Source organism: Impatiens glandulifera, unplaced genomic scaffold (genome assembly GCF_907164915.1).
Source record: "Impatiens glandulifera unplaced genomic scaffold, dImpGla2.1, whole genome shotgun sequence".
Taxonomy (NCBI): domain Eukaryota; kingdom Viridiplantae; phylum Streptophyta; class Magnoliopsida; order Ericales; family Balsaminaceae; genus Impatiens; species Impatiens glandulifera.
In genome coordinates, this window is record NW_025919589.1 from 126,735 (window position 1) to 149,039 (window position 22,305).

At 28.8% G+C, this 22,305-nt stretch overlaps 1 protein-coding gene across 1 annotated transcript; it reads left to right on the top strand.

Annotated features, from left to right (window-relative positions):
* The first annotated feature begins 10,318 nt into the window (after positions 1-10,318).
* On the top strand, positions 10,319-11,978 carry LOC124918195 (beta-amyrin 28-monooxygenase-like). The gene is made up of 3 exons (XM_047458399.1): positions 10,319-11,267; positions 11,380-11,567; positions 11,646-11,978. Exons 1-3 carry the CDS (start codon positions 10,319-10,321, stop codon positions 11,943-11,945), a joined length of 1,437 nt encoding a protein of 478 aa, XP_047314355.1. The 3' UTR covers positions 11,946-11,978.
* The last annotated feature ends 10,327 nt before the right edge of the window (positions 11,979-22,305 follow it).

Genomic DNA, 22,305 nt, shown 5'->3' on the forward strand with positions numbered 1-22,305 from the left:
GCTTGACAGAGGAGTTAAGTATAAACATCTCATTAAACGTGACATCCTTATTGAGGATTACTCTACCTTTATAAGATGATCAGATTCTATATCCATTGACTCCATCTCCATAGTCAATGAAAATACCCTATTTTGCCCTTGGTTCCAACTTCCCTTCATTAACATGATAGTAAGATGTGCATCCAAAGACATTCAAGTGAGAATAATCAACGACGTTACCAGACCATACCTCATAAAGGATTCTGCAATCAATCCCAGAATGCGATGCACAATTTATCAGATAGCAAGCTTTTAAGACAACCTCACTCCAGTATTTTCTAGCCAATCCAACATTAGAGATCATGCTTCTAACTCTCTCTAGTAGTGTTTGAATCATCCTTTCTACTACACCATTCTGTTGTGGTGTACCTCGGATAGTGTGATGTCTTGCAATCCCCATATCCCTACAGAACTCATTAAACTCAGATGAACAAAATTTAAGTCCATTATCTATTCGCAGCCTCTTAACCTTCTTTCCAATTTGATTCTCCACCAGTGCCTTCCAATGCTTGAAGGTCTTAAATATCTCGCTCTTATGTCTTAGAAGATACAACTAGGTCATCATTGAGTAATCATTTATGAATTTTACAAAATAGCTATAACCTCTTATACTTTCAACTTGAGCAAGACCCTAGTAATCAGAATGGATATAATCTAGTGTGCCCTTAGTTTTGTGAACTCCCTTACTAAACTTACTGCGATGTTTTTTCCTAAAAATGCAGTGTTCACACAACTCAAGGTTGGTAACCTCGTGGCCAGATAGAAGATCTGTTTGGACAGAATTTGCATCCCCCTCTCCCCCATATGTCCAAGTCGCATATACCATAACTTGGTTACATCAGGGTGCCGATTCACAGATTTGGATGCGACCGTAGCGGAACCTGACAGTGTCTTACCTTGTAGTATATACAAGGTATTATGTTTGATACCTTTCAGTATTACTTTTGAACCTTTACTGATGCACAATGTTCCTTCTTCACTACTAAACTTGAAACCTTTAGCATATAAAATGCCTAAAAATATTAAGTTCTTCTTTAGTTGAGGAACATGCCGAACGCTAGTTAGGGTCCGTATCTTACCATCATCAGTCAGAATCTTGATAGTCCCAATTCCCACAGTTCTACATATGACATCATTTCCCATGACGATGTTTCCACCATCATAATCTTCATAGGTATCGAACCATTCTTTGTCCGAACTCATATGATATGAACACTCTAAATCCAACACCCACGTATCAATAGGGTGTAGAGAAGCGTTAACTACAAGAGAAATGTCCTCCTCCGAGTCGGTGTCTCTGTCTTTATGTGCTATAGCAGCCGTAGAATATTTGTCCCTTTTCTTAGGACACTTATTCTTCCAACGACCAGGTTCTTTACAGTAATTGCAGATGTCTTTAACACTATGGTCCTTAGCCTTGTATTTTTGATCCTTCTTCTTTCCAGACCCTTTGTAATTAACTGTGCTGGTAATCAACCCAGATGCTTGACTGTCTACAATTTCACCGCTCGTCTTATGGCGCAGTTCTCTAGTATGAAGTGCTGACCGCTTTTCCTCTAGAGTTACAGAGTCTTTACCCACAACGAACGATTGAACAAAATTTCAAACGAGTTGGGTAAAGATACCAACAGAATTAATACAGCATCTTCATCTTCGATCTTAACATCTATAATTCTCAATTCAAGTAATATAGTGTTTAACTTATCAAGATGTTCACGAAGAGACTTACCTTCAAGCATACGAAGACTAAATAAACAATGTTTTAATAACAACTTGTTAGTTAGTGACTTTGTCATGTACAAAGACTCTAACTTCGACCATTGACCGATTGTGGTATCTTCATATGATACCTTAGTAATCACTTCATTAGCCAGATAGAGTAAAATCGTTGAGTGTTTCTTTTCTTCCAATACCTCAAGCTCAACAATGATTTTACCAGAGGTAGACTCCTTTGCAGGACCTGCAACTATCTTCGCATTTTCCTTCGACAATTGTGCCCAGACGCCTTGTTGTTTAAGCAAGCCTCGCATTTTGATTTGTTATAGACCAAAACTGTTTCGCCCTGTGAATTTTTCGATTTTCAGATTCATTGAAGACATTTATCGCTAGAAAACAAATAATGATAAACTGATCGGATCTAACCCGCTCTGATACCAATTGTTGTGCGGAATGCAAGAATGTGATAAACAATGAAGTATTGAAAAACAGATGAAAAGAGATTTCTTATTGTCAAAATTGAAAAAAAAAGTTACAACAAATGAAAAGGATTACAACTCTCTAAATTCAGAAAACAAGAAAACATAAAATACCTAACTTAATAAGCATAACTGTACAATAAATGTGATGTAACTGAAATTAATATAAACCACAAACAATGATGGTTGATATTAATTCATATCCTAAAGGTAAAACGTTACAAAATAGATAAACTAATTTAATATAATATTTTTGCATGTCATAAACTAATTATTATTATTATTATTAATTTTTTTTTTGTTCCACCACTAAACTTTTCACTCCCTTGACGCCATTCTTATTCCTTGAATTCCCGTTGACTTGCCTTCCACAAATTGTTTACCGTCCATCTTATAAACCGGCCGGCTGCAACGTTTTTGTCCAAATCCTTTCCACAATTATTTCAGAAGCACCCAAATCGGCTGCAACGGTATAAATAAGAATCAAAATCGTAACTTTCAAACCATATTAATTTGGTTTCTCAACACAAAGTTTTCTCATTGCATTAAATTGTTTTTCAATGTCTCTATTGAAAAACCTCCCTTAACATCTATTATGGTGAAGCTCCATAACAAAATATGCAACGAGTACTATAAATTGTCCTTAAAGAGTAATTCAATTAAACTGGATTGTCATAAAGACACTTGATTTTGAGGTTGTTGAGTTTGTACTTAATGAATTTGATCAATATTTTCTTGTTACTCTTGATTTTTGAACATTATCATCAATATCAATAAAATCCTTATTAATGTCAAAAACACTTGAGATATAAATCAAATCTTCCACAATAGGAATTATTGATCTAAATCATTTTTAAAGACACAATCATTTCTCCCCTCAAACTCAATATCCTCAAAAAAATATTACAGTCTCGTCTAAAAAAAACTATCTTTATCTTGACATAATAAAAAATTATAGCCCTTAATCACTTAGAATATTTAATAAAATAGTTGCTCACATTTATAAACTTAAGTAACAATTAAATTCAAATAACGATTTATCCCATCTCAAAATACTTAATGCAACATTAATATCAAGTCTTTGGACAGTAATATTAATTGCTAATAGTATTTTGGTGTAATGATCAATCTATCTTTGGATGGATTAATTATTCACATGAATAAGACTTTATAATTATTACATATTTATCATCACAAGTATTAATGCAATTCTGTCAATTAATTATCAGCCTTTGGGCCAAATAATATAATCACATGAATTACACAATACTACCATTCAAAATTGTCTTGAATTAATTTCAACAAACATTGTCACTTTGGTGATTATTTGTATTAATCAATACAATCCAAATAATGAACAATAATATCATTAATTTGAATTTAATTGTTATATTATTGTATAATCCAAATCAATAATATATGATTTTCCAAAGAAACATATAATTTATTTTATTATAAAAAATAAAATTATACCGTAGGCCAAATCTTAATCTTGAATTTGAAATTTATAATATCTTATATTAATTAAATTAAATAATAAATCTTCAAGATTTATTTGACTAAATTTTAAATATTAGCCTAAATCCAATTATTAATTAATTTATTAATAATCATTAACCTTAATCTTTTAATCCTAAAATAAAGGATATAATTAAAATTTTATTATATATATATAACCTCTTCAACATTATTAATTACTTAATTCTCTTTTGATTTATAATATATATTATTTAATCTCTTAACAACAAATATCAACCGTCAATTTAAAACGGTCAATTTAAAACGGTCAATAGAGAGTTTCTCCTTTAACGAGAAAATCTAAATTAAAACAGAGAATTTCTCCCTTTAACGAGAAAATCTAAACCAATATCAACCGTCAATTTAAAACGGATAATTCCTCTTTTAACGAGAAAATCTAAACTTTAAAACAGAGAATTTCTCCCTTTAACGATAAAATCTAAACAAGAATCTAATTATCCATAAATCTAGTAAACCTTATTAAATAATATCATAAATCTTTATATTCTGTAATTAGTTATTCCATATTATTGGAAAAATCAATATATCCATATATTCCGAAATCATTGAAAAGAGAAAATTCAAAATATTCTTTTAATCTTAATGGTAAAATTCAAATATCCCTTAATTTATTAACATATATATTCGATTATCAAAATCAATATATTTATTAATCCAAAAAAAACATATTTTTAAATAATCTATAAATAAATTCATGCATATATATTCTTGAAATATACATAAATCTAGGAATCTTATATCTTAATGATAATTGCTTAACCTTAATCTATCGTCAAGTCAATCTTGATGATATGTATAACTGTTACTCTTTAAATGTAAAATCTTTATATTATCGTACTTTGATAACATGTTTTTAAATAATTTATAAATAATTCAAGCATATATATATATATAATCCGAATAACATACATGCTTTGAAATTATCTATCCCTGAAACTAGGGATCTTATCTTAATAATATAATAACTAATCAAAATAGATAATTATAATATATCTTAAATCAATCTTAATTAATCTTAATTGATATATAATCGTTCCTCTTTAACAAGACTTAACAAGAGAATCTTAAATATACATATATAGGAACTTAACCGATATAATCTAAATATCCATATATAGGAACTTAACCGATAGAGAGAATCTTAATATTCATAAATCTATGATAAATCTTTATACCAAATTTATTTCAAATTATCACAAATTAATATATATATATATATATTCCTAATAACATGCTTTAAATATGAATTGCATGCATATAAATTGCATGCATATATATCTACACCGATATAATTTTCTCATATAATTAAATTAGGATGGCTCTGATACCAATTGTTAGAATTATCCTAATTTAATATGTGAGAAATTAAAATCTTGAATGCGGCGGAAGCGTACCTTAATTAATCGCATGAATCTTCTCTTTCCTTGTAATAGAAAAAGTCTTAAATCTTTCATTTGATGAGTAAGTCAACAGATTTCTCTCTCTGTTGATGGGGACGCAAAGGAGAATCGACATTACTTCAAATGGGGACCATTACCGTTACATATAACCAACAATAAGTTAGTTATTATAGTTTGACAATTTCTAATTTAGCCCCTTCATAAAATTAGAAATGTCACTTAGGTATCCTCACTTTATATTCATGATAAATACACCCATAAGCCATAAACTTAATTTCACATTAGATCACATTATTTTGGCTTATATTAAATATGACATATGTATAATTATTTATTATACAAGTGACCCTAAAAATTCCAACATTAGTTTCTAGAAACGACTCTTAACTGTAGAGTTTTTATGGTTATTATTTATTCGAAAAATAAAATAAATATAACAGATTTTGGTTGGAAGTATTTTAGTGTGGCCAATAAATATTTTATTTTTTAAATTTAAACGATTTAAAACATAATTAAAAAGTTTGAAGTGATAAGAAATGTTTAGATCATTTTCATAGAGTTGTTATTATATTTTATTTAAAAAAAAATCCACTTAATCAATGACGGAATCATTTGAAAGGTATGGGCTTAGATTTGTTTATTTTTTTTCCTTGTCTTATATGCATGTGACATATTGATTATTCATTATGAACCTACTGGTTCACATTTTGTCTTGTTATTATCTTCAAATTTATTCAAATTTATTAAGAAATATATAATATTATTATGTATACATGTGAAGTGAAGTACGGTAAACTTGCAAATAGTTATAATTTGTCTTAATCTTGAAATATTTTTAATTATTTAATTTACTTATAAATAATAGTTTAGTAAAATGTTAAAAGTGCAAATATTCATTGTCACAAAGTTTAATCCTCGTTAGTTGTAATGAATTAAAATGAAATTAAAATAACTATAAATATTATACCTTAATTTAAAATAATTAACTCAATAATATTATAAGAATCCTTACATATATATTATTTTTACATTTTATCATTAATTCATATATCAATTAAATACTTAAAATTCAGATAATTTTATTTAAAATTATTTATTTATTTTCGTACTTTCAACAATTTTATCACTTGAAATTAGGGTTAGATCGGTACGGTATACCTTAATATTTTATCCATACCTTATACGTTACCTAAAATTTCGGTATGCAAAAAATGCATACCTTTACCTTACATTGATTTCGGTATACCTTGTTTCGATATACCTTAATTTCGGTATACAAAAAATTTATACCTTTACTTTACCTTAATTTCGGCATACCTTATTTTCGGTACGGTATCAGTATTATACATTTGATACCTAAAAAATATATTAATTTAAAAAAAAATCAATTCCACCGGTAAGGTAGAGATTGCATATATGGAATAATATTTCAATATAATTATATTTTGATATTATTCAAAAATTATATTTCTATAATTAAATTAATTTCAAATCTATTTAATTATTTCCTTATAAGTATTATATATATATATATTTATATATATATATATTAACTTATCAATACTATTTCGGTATTTTGGTATATCTCGATATACCAAAATTTTAAAAATCTCATGCATTTACCATACAATTAATTACGGTATCGGTATCATACCTTACCTTTTTTTCGGTATACTTTAAAAGTCGATATTTTCGATATATTACGGTACAGTATTTTCGATATACCTTTAATATCGGTAATTTTCCCCACCCTACTTGAAATATAGGATTGACACATCCTAGAAGAACTTAATCGGTTCACAGAAATAAAAATGATAATTAATACTTAATTTAATTTAAATTTATTAACTACTTTCAAATAAACTCACTAGGATAATTAAGTGGTATGAGACATGTTCCAAAACAATAAGAAGATTTGAACCCTCATGAATCCCATTAGGGTCGTAATTTCTAATCCGTCACAAAAACACGATCATAACCAAACACATACAATCATGTTAGAATAATGTATATTTGAGTTCAGGTCAAAATCATTGGATTTAAAAGGAATCACGATCGGCACAGGCGGCACGATCGACACGGCGATACGATAGGCACAAGAAGAAAGGCACAGACAACACAATATTGTTCTGCACCGTAAGTCATCAAATCGGCATCGAAATCATCATTAATCAAAGGAAGCGTCATCGGCACAAGTGACATGACACAATTGGCACGGACGACACAATAGGCACAGGCGGCACAGGACGATCGACACGGGCGTCCTAGTATTGTCTTGCGCCGTTCATTAAGTGTTGTTAGTCTAGGGCTTCTTGTACATTTGTAAGCCTCGTTAGATTTTTCCCTCGATTGCGGTTTACTTTTGATCATCTCTTAGGGTTTCTGCAATTAATTTGTTCCATTACTCTATTTCTGCCATTAAGGGGAAGGAGAAGAACAAAAGTAATAAATTTAAAGAAGTTAGTGATTTTGTGCTGGAATGAATTAAGGAAGTAGCAGTCAAAGAATTTGAAAGAATTGTTGAAGAAGTTATCAAAGAACAGCAGATCGAATACCAACACAAGTAAGCAATCTACTCCAACTACTGTTGGGAAAATTCTTATTGAAAATAATGCAGGAAAACAAGGGGATAACGAAGTATCTTAGAAGATACGCTATAATTAAATATCTAATTTATTTGGGCTTAAGAATCAGATTACAAAACTCCTTATGAATGCCAAAAGGGGAGAAATTGTCATCAATAGGGAGAAAACACAGCAGATTACAATTCAACTCAACATCCACTATCTTCAAAACTGGAATCTGCTGAAAAAAGAAGAATATGAAGAAATTGTTCAATGGTCAGTTGGTACAATGAAGGAGCTGATGAAGACTCCCAAATCTAAGTCATATACTATCAGGAGCAACTCGACATAAAAAACTAATGAAGTTTAGAAGAACAACAATGCAAAAAAATCAGAAGATAATGCTTATAAAAGGAAAATCTACTTGGGAAATACACAGACAAAAGTGGAGGTACTGAAGTCTCCATTTGAATTTAAATTACCTACTGAAGTAGAGGAAAAATGTATAAAGAAATGGGAAAATGTAGTTGTGGGAAACTACATAGGAAAAAACAGAGTATCTTTCCCAATTACTAAAGATGTACTGTTGAAGCAATAGGAAGAAAAAGGGCTAGAGAAGATTTCAGCAAATGTCCGTGATTTATATTTCCTTAAATTCAATAAGGGATCTAATTTAGAGGAAATTCTAGAAATTATATAGGATCCAACTGTATGAAGTTGGAAAAATGGTCCGGAGATTTGAACCTATTGAGTAAGCCAAAAGAAACTGCACATATATGGTTCAAGCTCTGGAATATACCTGCACATATGTACAATTCTGAAGCCATTAGTCATTTTGCATGTTTATTGGGTAAACCATTATACATGGATCCAATTACTGAAGGAGGAGATCACCTATCATTTTCTAGAATTAGCATTGAGTTGCATCTTAGAAGTACACTGCCGAAAAGTATGACAGTAGTAGACAGAAATGGAAAACCTATTGTCATGGAAATCACTTATGAGTGGAGGCCAGACAAATGCTCTTTCTGCAATACCTTCCAATATGCAAGCCCAAAATGTGATTTGACTAAGGAAGAAGATCAGAAAATTCATACAGGTCAGAAAGTAAAGATGCAGGAAAACGAAACAGATGTGGTTATTTTCAAAGAACAAAATGTGGTTAAAGAACATGAAACAAAAGATAAAGAAAATTATATACAAGAAGAAAACAATATGAAGAAGGAGGTGGACCTCAACCTAATCATGTTGAAGAGATAGTTGAGGATTCTTAATCAAATGAAGTTGAAGTGGTTGCTGATGAAAACAGAGAGGAAGATACTCAGGCTAATCAAGAAGAAGAAGAGAATTTCAAGATTGATACAGAGGAATCTAAAGTTGTTGAGTATTCCAAAGCTGAAACTGAAGTAAAATAAAGACAATAATCTCAAAATTCAAGTTGAAAACAACAATGTGAAGAGCTCAGAAATTCTGAAGAATAATTTTTTCTATCAAATAAGAACAAATTCATATAAAGAAAGAAATCAAAATGAGAATATACAGTATCCATCAACCTCTTCAATTCATCCCTCTTTCATTGCAAGAGAAAGGGGAAGGGGAAGGGGAAGAGGAAGACAATATGAAACATCAGGTTGGTATGAAAATAAAAATCATAATTGAGATAATTAAGATTTGATACAGTTTGTAATCTTTGTTTGTAATATCTATTTCTTGTATGTTTGATATCTACTAATCAATTGTTCTTTAGGGTCGTTTGATTGTCATTTTTTAATCATAACTAAGATTTGTTTAGCTTTATTCTTGACCCTCCCACTTTGGGATTTTAATAAGATAATTTTAACCGTTTTCAAAATAAAAATAAAAATCAGGTCGATCTGTTTAGCTGATTAATAAACATGTCACGATCAGATCGAACTCAAATAATTCAAAGTAAACCCGTCAACTCGTTTACAATTTTATTTTTTAGGGTTTTTGTGTTCTTACTTTTCTATTTATTTTATTTTGTAGAATTTTTTTAAAATGTATTTGTGATTAAATTTTATTAATCTTTTGTATTAATATCATTTTAATCTAAAATAGAGATTTGATACTAATTATATTGGGTTAAATCAAGTTGAGTTTGAATTGTGTCGGTTATTCATGTTGGGTTCAAACTCGAACTCGTATATGTCAGAATGATTCAAGTTCATGTCAGATGACAATTTTTTACTCAAATTATTAAATAAGACAGGGTCAAGTTAATTTCATATTGCAAATTATATTAAATTTGGCCCCCCTAATTAATACAACTTAACATCAATTGACTACTTGCAACCTACTACCTGCTTCCTACTTTCTACATTAAAATACATCTAAGGTCTAAATAATTAAAATGATAATAATTTTTTTCTCTTTTTTTAGTCTATATGAAACCTGACATGTTAATTATAGTCATAATTTTGACTCTTATTTTTAAATGACTCACCGCCCTCCCTCTTGTTATATATATTAAATTATTTGAAAGTGTTGAATCAATCATAATTTGTACATTTATATAGTTCCACAGCCAGGCTTCATGATCTAACACATTTTGGGTCTCAACATGGACTACATCTACTCCTCTTTCATTGTTCTTATCTCTTTTGCCATCCCAATTTTGGTGAAACTTTTAAGTCATAGAAAAAGATTGGAAAAGGAAAAGTTATTACCCCCTGGAACATCCGGCTGGCCTTTCATTGGCCAAACATTAGAGTTTCTAGCTGCCGGGTGGAATGGTCATCCCGAAAAGTTCATATTCAATCACATTAAAAAGTATGGCTCACTCATCTTTAGGTCACACTTGGCTGGATCCCCAACCATAGTATTCTGTGGACCAGATGCCAATAAGTTCTTATTCTCAAATGAGAATAAACTTGTCCAATCATGGTGGCCAGATACAATCAACAAGATATTCCCTTCTTCAACCCAAACATCATCCCATGATGAAACCATTAACCTAATGAAGATGCTTCACAGTTTTCTAAAGCCCGATGCATTGCAAGGCTATATCGGATTCATGGACATCATTGCGCAACGCCATTTCGTAACTCATTGGGACTCCAAGGATCAAGTCACTGTTTTTCCACTCATGAAAAGCTACACATTTGCGTTGGCTTGTCGCTTGTTCATTAATGTTGAGGACCATGATCATGTCGCCAAGTTGGCAGGTCCGTTTGAGAATGTGTTGAGAGGGATCGTGTCGGTTCCAATTAATGTTTGGGGTACAAACTTGAACATTGCCATCAAGGCATCTAAGTTGATTAGGAAGGAAATTCTTACTATCATCAACAAGCGAAAGATTGATCTAGCACAAGGAGCAACATCATTTACACAAGACTTTTTGTCGCATATGTTGTTGACTAGCGATGAAAATGGTAGTTTTATGAAGGAGACAGACATCGCCGACAAGATCATGGCCTTGTTGATCGGCGGTGACACTGCGAGCTCCGCTTGTTCTTCGATTGTCAAGTTCCTTGCTCAACTACCAGATATTTATGAAGGGGTTTACAAAGGTATGAATCATTATATTTTTTTTGTTTATAGAAAACAAAGTTCGAGTCTTCACACCTAGACCATTTACAAACAAAACTGTTAACATAATTTTTTGGAGATGTAAATAAATAGAACAAATGGAAATCTCGAATTCGAAGGGTCCTGGTGAATTGCTAACATGGGACGACGTCAATAAGATGAAATATTCATGGAGTGTAGCTTGTGAAGCGATGAGACTTGCCCCTCCTATTCAAGGCACCTTTAGAGAGGTCATGACCGATTTTGTATATGAAGGCTTCTCAATCACCAAGGGATGGAAGGTGATAATTTAATTTATTATCATCTATGCTTGTTATCCTTAGTGAAATTTAAAGGGTTTTTTTTTTATTGAGGTGCAGATATATTGGAGTGTGAATTCGACACATAAAAGTGCTGAATATTTTCTTGATCCTGAAAAGTTTGATGTATCAAGATTTATAGGACAAGTACCCCAACCCTACACCTTTGTTCCCTTTGGTGGTGGGCCGAGGATGTGCCCTGGTAAAGAGTATGCCCGACTTCAAATACTTGTTTTTATGCACAATTTGGTGAAGCGATTTAGGTGGGAGATGGTGATTCCGAATGAGAAGTTAATTGTCAATCCTATGTTTAAACCCGAGAAGGGTCTTCCAATCCGTCTTTATCCTCACTCAAAGTAAAGCTTTAAATTATTTTTCACAATTCCGATTATTTTATGATGAATAATTTGGTTACAAAAATGAATCACCATCTTTATCCTCACTCAAAGTAAAACTATAACTTAGTTATATGTTTTTTTATTTAAGTTGACATTGTGACAAAAAAAATATATACTAGTTGAGAAACCTTGCATATATTATTTTGGTTAAATACCAAGAAGAAGAAATTTCAAATTTACAACCCACCTTATAAAAGTTTCTCATATTTACAATTCATAAACATAATCTACTTATGCCTTCAATTTTTGCCACATGTGATAAAATTGGGTAACTAATGTTAAAAAGATCGTCTAAGCATAAAATTTGTTAAAGATTGAATGAAAAAAATTGGCTACTCGAATGTTCGAAAGAAAGAAGGCCTTAAAAAGTTAAAGAGGTGAAAAATTAAATGATGCATCATGTTCATCTTCCATGTCTCCCTAAGTACCATCCTTACAAATGTTGTGAGAATGTGTCTTAGAATCCTATAAAGAAATATGAATGCCTAAATCATTCAAACACAATAATAATATATTCACATCAATATGTTCATAATTCATCTAAATGTTGTAAAATGAATGCAATGCATAACACATAAACATATAAGAATGCAAGAATATAAGTTCATGTGACAAAGATAGGTAAATGGATAAGTTTCTAGCCAATTATACTTCTTTTCAAGTTAAATCTTTTTAGTTATATACTTTGCAATTTTATCTATCTATCTATCTATCTATCTATCATATTTTCTCTCTTTTGATACGAGAGAAGTTTTACCTAATTTATTTTAAGATACTAACAGTAATTGAATTTTTAAGAGTTCTCACTTTATTTTAATTTTAAACATAAACTAAGAAAAGAAAGAGATCTATGTAAGTGTTTAGTTACAACAACAAAAAATGACTTACACTACTTAATTTTTTACATGCCCACCATACTAAGACAGTCTCTATTAGTGAACAATACTTAGACATCAAATTTTTTATTTTCTTTACCTTATAATTAAACTTTCTGGATAATGTCTACTTTGTTTTTTTTAATTAAGTGTTACATTTTAAGAGAAGAAAAAGGGTAGAGATAAAAGAAAAAAGTAAATAAGGAAAAAAATAAGTTAAGAGCTTGCATTCCACATTCATCTAGATTCTAGACCACTAATAAGTAAGTTAGGTGAAATAGTTAAGATATTTATTAAGTTTATTGGTAAGTGGTCTATATGAATGAATAATAGTTAAGATATTTATTAAGTTTATTGGTAAGTGGTTTATATATATTTTTTTTCGTACCCTTCGCTAAATGAGAAAATGGGTCAAAACCTATAGGATCGAACCTATGAGACTTAAGAAATGATATAAAAAACAGGGAAAAAATCATAAAATGGAATAATCGAGAGTCTCGAGTAACTGGCCAAGCCGCTAAGGTAGCTAAAGTAGTGATGAATCCTGTCAGTAAGACGGGTCCTATAGAAAGTCCGTCTATTCCCAATCTCCAGTGGAAATCAAAAAAATGGATCCATTACGTGATCTTGCTCGTGAGGGTAATGAAATTATTTGTGAGGCTGAAAAATGGAGTCCTGAGCTGGCTTATTAATTTTATCTTTGAATTTTAGTAAACTCTATTAATTTAAAAGTATATAATGATGGCACCATTTTTCTATGTGACATATGCAATATCATGAATACAAATAAATATTTTGATTTGTTGAAAAAATGGTGATGTTTTATGGACTTTTCACTTTATATTATTAACGATGAATTTACTTTTCTGTAATAATATATTAGGAAAATTCATGGAATTTTTGGCCGAATTTTGCAATTGATTATTTTCTGACAGATTTAGCAACAGTGAATCCGATTAGAAAATGGGTTTATCATTTTCATGTAAATTAGTTATTTTAATAGGTACTACCTAATTTATAAATTTTAAAATAATTATTTTGATTATTTTTAAATAAATAAATTAAAATATTTAATTAAAGGCCAAAAACCTAATCAAAAAAATTAATTAAATTAATTATTATAATAATTAAAACCTAATTAATTAAGTATAATGATGAAAGAAAATAAATAAAATTATTTGGAATAATTTTTTTACTCATTTTATTTTAAAATAATTTTAGAAAATTTAAAGAGATTAAAATAAATAATTTAGGATAAGATCTAGTACCCATTTTATCTCTAAAAATTATTTATTTAATCCAAAAATATATAAAAAAATTGACTAAATAAATGTCGTATTTATTTTAAATATTGTGTGTATTTTGAAGATTTAAAAAATAAACCAAAAGGATATATGAAAAATTAATTTCAAACACTAAAGTCGAAATACAAAGAAATCACTACAGCCAAAGCCGCAACTCTTGGATGACCAAGAGTCGCGCCGCACAGGGATCAATTAACGCTCCGTTAACTGAAATGCGATAGAACGACCAAAATGCAACGACGCGCTGACAGAACCTCTCGCGTCCGCATTTTCGCCCAAAGCGACGTCGTTTCGTTCCCCGATCATCGTCCTCGTCACGCGTCGGATGGATAACCATCCGCAGCCATCTTTGATTTTTCAAAGATGAAATTTCGTCGTTTATGAACGAATTGACTCTGTTCAAAAGCTGGAATTATCACCCTACTTCGGTGATCATTTCCCCTACATCTATAGGCATCAATGATACTTATTCTGACAATTGACCAAAAGAATAACCAAAATGTCATTAATGTCTTTTGACTAATTCAAGTCACTTGACTTTCTCAACCGACTTCGGGAGGCTATAAATAGCCTCCCTTAACAATTCCTAAGTGAAGAGAGATCATATCAAACCTCAAATCGGGATTTACAAGAAATTCGCCAATAATGCTCAAGCTTTCAGATTTTTTAAAATCTTCGTATAAGACCTTAAAACTTAGATTCAGGCATCCATAAAATTTCTGTAAGGTCTAAGGGGTGTTCTCCAACACTTAGTAAGTTTCCAATCATCTTTTAATTTATACATCCAATTTGAAATTGAAATTTTTATATTTCAGTTTTTGTAAGCTTGTATGTTGACTGGTTGTTGGATTTTTTTGATTGGAAACCAATCTAATGATCATTTACAGGCTTTTTGTGAAAGCTATGATAGATTAATCGATCTCAAACGAAAAACCCAAATTTAAATTTGGAAAAATTAAAAAACGGATTTTCTGTTCTTGGGATAATCTTCAAGAACATCATCTTAAAAAGCTTTCCAACATGTTTCTAATGATGTTGGGTAACTATGTGGATCATGTTTGATCCGTCCCGATCATGAAAATTTTGATTTCTTGAATTGGTCCAAATGAACAACCAGTGTTCATATTTTGATATCAAACAAATATATAAAGTATAAGGAAGTTGTTGACAAACTCTTTACACTTCATTAATCTCTAAAAACCAAAAACTTAAATTTTGGTTGTTTTGAACAAATTGATAATCACCCAAGTCGAATGATACATTGGGATGATGTTTCTAATGTTCCTGGAAGCTTTATGAAGCTACCCAAGCTCTCGGATCAAATGATTCAAGCCTCCATAAAAATTGAAAAACCGACAATTTTGATGTTCTTGAGGACCGACGAGTACGACCAGGACCGACAGGTCCGACCAATAAATTTCAGCCAGGACTGAGGCTTTTCAGTTAGGACCAAGATGTCTGACCGATGTTCTTCATCTAGGAGCGAGAGGTCCGACCGAGGATTTTTACATCCGACCAGAAAACGAAACTAGGACCAAGGAGTCGCGCACTCAACCGAGGAGTCGCGCACTCGACCGAGAACTTCTGAACCCAAGACCGATGAGTTTCACTTAGGACCAAGAGGCCCGATTGAGAAGTCGAACCTAGGACCGAGAAATCTCGCATCCGACTGAGCTCTCCCGAACCTATGACTGATGACTTCCACATAGGACCGATGCGTCCGGCCAAGAATTTTAGCCAAGGACTGAGAGGTCCTAGCACCCCGATCGAGGGACTTCCGCACCCCGACCAAGGATCCTAAACTTAGACCGAGGGGTTCATTACCAGGACCGAGGGCTTTTTAGCCCCGACCGATGAAAACGAACCCAGGACCTAGGACATCGGTCCTAAGGCCTGTTTTGTTCCAATTTTAAAATTCCAAAATTAATTTTATAATTTTGTAACCCCAACTCATTTTCTTGAAATCCCAAAAAATAGAGAATAATTTCAAAATATTTTTGGGATATTTTCACAAAAAACTATTTTGACAAACACTTGTTTATGATTTATTTTTAAATCCAAATGCATTTTAAATAATTGTTATCATCAACAATTATTACAACAACAATATTTGATTATAAAATATTAATTTTGTTCCTAATGTTAAGTATTTTCCTCCAAATTTATCATCAACAACAAGTACCAATATTTAAATAATTGTTATTTCAATTTTTTAATACGAAAAAACCTATGCATGTCTAGGGCCGGAAGAATAATCAGTTAAAATAAAATGTTATACAACAAATTTCAAAAGTCAAAATTATAAGTAAAGACCATTTTTTAAAATGGGTACGGAGGATGAAGCACGAAAATCTTTTCCCGAGTATCACCAAACTACAAATTTAAAGAAACTCTAGCAAAAAAATACGTTTGTACACGTATCAAACACGCATGATTTTTTTTTTATTAATGTTTAAAAATCATTTAGCGAATCTATTTCAAATATATAATATTTAATTTTCAAAACTCAAATTTTATTTTGATAAAGACAAATATAAGATTATTTAAACTAGAACCTAAATTAATTATTTTCATAATTAATTTTAAAATCGGTTTAAAATTATTAAATTTTTATAAAATAATGTATTATTTTAAAAAGATTTTTGACACGCAAACCGATATTAAAATTTTCGAACCTCCAAACTTTTTCGGGAATCAAGGATTTTCTGAGTTACACCATCAAGACAAAAAATAAGAAAATATGTTGAACTTAGAAATAAGTGGAAAATCGTAACAGGGTATTCAACTATTTGTTTTTGCTCATCCAGTTCTAAATAAATATCGTGATTAAATGGTAATTCAAATCATATTATCACTTAATTCATATTCAAATTAAATTAAATTTATCAAATGTATTACCTAATTCATATATTTATTAAAATGAAACCCCAGATTCGTGCTCCACCTAACCATGTTCAGAAACTAATTTTATATTAGTGTAGTGGGATCTAACGGACCTAACGATTTTATTTCTTAAATTAACATACTTTTTACTGCATCTTCAAATTAACATAATTTATCATTCAATTTTAGTTTTTCTATTATTTATTTATTTACATTTAAATCATTAAAACTCATTAGTAAATATATATTTAAATTATTATTTTTATAAATTTAATTATTTATATTTTGATATATGTATATGTTAATTATTATTTTATATAACTTTTTTTTATGAAAGAATACATCGTGCACCTAGCATAAAAGATGTTTTAAAATAAATAAATAATATTATATATATATTTTTTTAAATTATGATGCAAGAATAAATAAAATTTCAAACAAAATTTTCTTTATCCATCTTACTAATTAGTTTGTTGAACCGATTAAATCAATATTTTACAAATTAAATAAATAAAAGCAACTCAATGTAGTTGAAAATGAAAATAATTTAATTAAAAATAAAAAGTTATATAAAATAATAATATATATATATATATAAAAAATGTGGGAAGGGATGGTCTGTCACCACATCTATTGACTGAAAAAAAAAATGAAATTTTTTTTTATTAATTTTTCAATGAATGAAATTGCATAATGTAATTTACTCCCTCAACTCTCAATCTCATATATATATATTTTTTTTTAATTTAGAAAAATAATAATTTAAATATATATCAAAATATTAATAATCAAATTTATAAAAACAATAATTTATCAAAATATAAAACACCATATCTATAAAAATAATAATTTAAATATTTTAATAAAAATAATAATTTAAATATTTTAATAAAAATAACAATTTAAATATATATATATATATAATAATAATAAGTTTTAGTTTGAAATGGATAAACAAATTAGTTAGAGTTGAACTAGAAATATACTATACTCTCCCTTCCATCTTTCTATCACTTTTTTTAGGGTTTGTTTGTTTGATTTGGAATTTATTTTAAATGTTTTATATATATTTTTTTTTCTAATTATCCTATAATTTATTTAATATTTATTACTCAGATTGATTTTTTTTTTTCATTAATTTTAACTTGATTGACTTTTTTTTTAGTTTTAAACAATTTAATAAACTCATCAATTAAGAATTTTTTATTTTATTTATTAAGAATTAAATATTTTTAAAATTAGTTTTCTATAACATGCTTAATCAAAATTTTATATCTATACAATATATATATATATATATATATGTATATATATATATTTTTAAAACATGTACATCTCAATTTTATAATTTGAATACATACGTCAATATGACAAACCAGACAAAATTATCTAGTTGGATTACTAAAAAAAAGTATTAATATAAATTGTCTTTTAGTATACGTATATTAAATAATAATAACAAATAATTACTTTAAAAAATTAATTTGAAATTTTTTGAATATATATTTAAACTAAAAAAATAATTTTAAAGATATTTGTATTGAATTAATTTAAAAATAGTTTGACACATACACATATTTCTCATTTAAAAATCAAACTAGTGATATTTTATCTCTTATAAACCGTTTTTACTACTAGGTATATAATGAGTTATACTCTTAACTAGTAATATTAAGATATTACTAATTAATATTAAAACCTCAAATATCATGAAAAATTAAGTAAAAAATAAATTATTTGGATTATATCATTTAATTAAAATTAAATATTATTATTTTTAATTAATTAAATAAATAATTTATTTTAAATATAAATAATATAATAAATATAAAATTAATATACATATCAACCAAACTTATAAATTAAAAATAAAATTTATAAATTAAAAATCATTTACTACATTTGTTCATACCAGTTGTAACCAGAAATAAAGTTAAAAACTATTTATCGATTAAATATCATTTACTACATTTGTTCATACCAGTTGTAACCAGAACTACAGTTAAAAATTATTTATGGATTTATCAGAATACCTAACTCCATCTCCATCTCTTTCATGAGCCAATGTGGTTTGGGTATGGTTGAATCTAATATATCTTAAATGTTTTCATGTATTTTATTTATTAACAATTTTTTTATCTATAAATATATTTTTTTTACATATTTAACATGTTTTTATTATTTTAACATGATTTTAATTTGTTTAACATGTCACGTTTTATCTATTTAATATATTTTGATCTATTTAACTCATTTTGACACACGTTTTTATCCGTTTAACACACGATATGACCATTTAATATAGTTTTGACATGTCTTCTATAAGTATATATATATATATATATATATATATATATATATATATATATATATATATATATATATATATTTAACGAAATTGTTTTGAAAAAAAAAATCGTAATAAATTCAAAGAAGAGGTATCTTTTATCCAATAACGAAGAATTTGAACCAAGATTTTCAGATGAATGGAATGAAGTAATAGTATATCTACTACATAATTGGAATTGGAATGTGAGAATTTGTCTTCTAAAGAAGGATATATGTTTTGCTCTTATAAATAATTTTAACTTTATGGAAAGATTCCAAAGCCTATAAGTATTGTTATCATCCTTTTTTTTTCAAAACAAAAAAATTTTCAATTTCTACAAAAAAAAAATAAAAATAGGGTCGGAGAAGGGCAATCACTCATTCTTAAAATCAGCATTCTTAAGACCAAAGAGTCGGGCGGAAAAGGGAGGAAAACTCTCCGTTCCTGGTTCTCTTGTAGCTGGATCCTCCGAAACTACAAGGATCCTTAGTTAAAATGGGTTTTCAACTCCTTTAAGTGAGATTTTGAGAAGAGTTGCTATTTGGAGAGCACGGTACGATGAAAGTTGTAAGTTTTGTTCGGGGAGAGTTATTGTCTATCGTTGGCCTTTATGGTAGAATAAGTCGGGGGACTTGAGAGACGGTGGTTCACCTGCGGCGGATGTCAGCGGTTCGAGTCCGCTTATCTCCAACTTTTGAACTTAACCAATACAAAGCTATATGATAACACCCAATTTTTCAGATTCGGCGGTTCGATCTATGATTTATCATTCATAGACATTGATAAGATTCTTTCATTTAGAAGCACCTTAGGATGACATAACCTAAGATAAAATGTAAAGATTGGGTTTACCATTTAAAGTGAAGCAATGTAATTTGGTGAGTTTAGAATGAAGAAGAGAAAGAAAGTTGATTTTCAAACAAGTTAAGCTATAATACAGGAAACCATAGAAAAAAATACTCAAAATAATCAAGTTGAAGTAGAGGTTACCAAGGTTGTTGTAGAGGATAACATAGATGAAGTTGAAGGAAACAAATACAAGAATCCTGAAACTGAAGTTGATAACAACAAATATAAGAATCCTAAAATTCTGAAAATAATATTTTTTATCAAATTAGTATGTGTTCGTTCATAGAAAGACACACAATCAGAATAAGCAAATTTCATCATCTTTTTCAATTCAATCTCCTTTCATCGCAAGGGAAGAGAAAAAAGAAGAAGGCCACATGATGTAATAAACTTATATGGAAATAAGCACAATGATTTGGATAATTATGAGCTGCTATTGATTGTAATCTTTTAGTTTATAACCTTTGTTGTATGGTTGTGTGAATGTTACTAATCAAATATTTGAGGGTCTGTTGATTGTCATCCTTTAATCATAGCTATGGTCTGTCAAAATCTATGATTTTGATCCTCCCACTTTTAAGATTTTTAATAAAATTGTATTAACCATTTTTCCAAAAAAAAACTACAATAATAAGTTACAAGAAAGTCTTGTCGGTCTTCAAAATGTCACACCGCCGACTAAAACCTAAAAGCCATTAGAAACTCACCAAATTACATTGTTTCCCTTTAAATGGTAAACCAAATCTTTACATTTTATCTTAGTTTTTGAACCCTTTTAAAATAAAAGAAAAAGAGAAAAAGAGAACATGACATTTCACTAAAAAAAAAAAAAAAAAATGGTTTTCCTCAAAATATATATCATATAACTCCTCTAGTCAAGTTGTTGTAAGTGCTGAAATAAGCATTGATTGTTTATTAATGTTTAACTTAGGTTTAATTAATTAATGTTGTTGATCAATCAGTACCTGCCCAAAGTCAATGCTATGCTTAATCAACACACCAACAGCCTATAAATTATCATCTCAGCAAAGTTAGTTTTCTAATTATGTAAACTACACCATATAAAACCCTAGCATAGTCTACACAAATATTCAACATAATTTTTATAGCTTATTTTCTATTCTTTAAAAAGAAAACATGTTGAAGATTTTTTTATTAGTTTAATGCAGATTATGATGATTATATGTATTATACATATAGAGATGAAATATATATAATATATACTACATATAGGGATAATCAAATTAACCAAATAACAGGTCAAAATCGGACTTAACTCTACTAAAAATAACTCATAATCAACTTAAATAGAATATAAATCAATTAATTTACCCATAAACAACTTTAATCTAGCTCATTATTGAATTGCACAACTATTAAAGAGAGAATAAGTATAAATAAATAAATTCTTCTAAACTTTAGGTGAAAAATGTTAAAAATATTTCAAAGCATTGGCATAAACATATAGAGTATCATATGCATCTTATACAAACATTTTAGCAATTATTTACTTATAGAGTATTAATGGTAATAATTTTTAACTAAAATATAAACTTTTATATAAATTGTAAAATGTTAGTAATTTATTGATGACATGAATTTATTTTTTCTTTAACTCAAAAGTAAAAGGTTATAAACTTCATAAATGTTACTAAACTTGTTGTCATTTTAAACATAAAAAGTTTCCTTTTATAATTCTTCATTATCTGTATCTGAATCAATGATATGTTCAGGTGTATAGTTAATTATAAATATAGTACTACTAACATAATTATTTTTTTAATACATATATTTCTTTGAAAACATAATCTAACCAATCAAAGAACATTTGTAATTAATGAAAAGCACATGCAATGTTGATCAAGACATATATAGTCAACTGAAATATTTTATTCTGAAATATTTTATAAACTAAAATATTAATAAACACACATTTCAAATATCTATTAAAATAGAAGGAAACAAGATCAACTAGCTCCCCAAACATAGCTAACACAGTTTTAATCTACATCATGTACTTCTTCCAAGCCTCTCTTGTTGTTCTTCTCTGTTTGGTCATCCCATTAATTTTGGTGAAAGTTT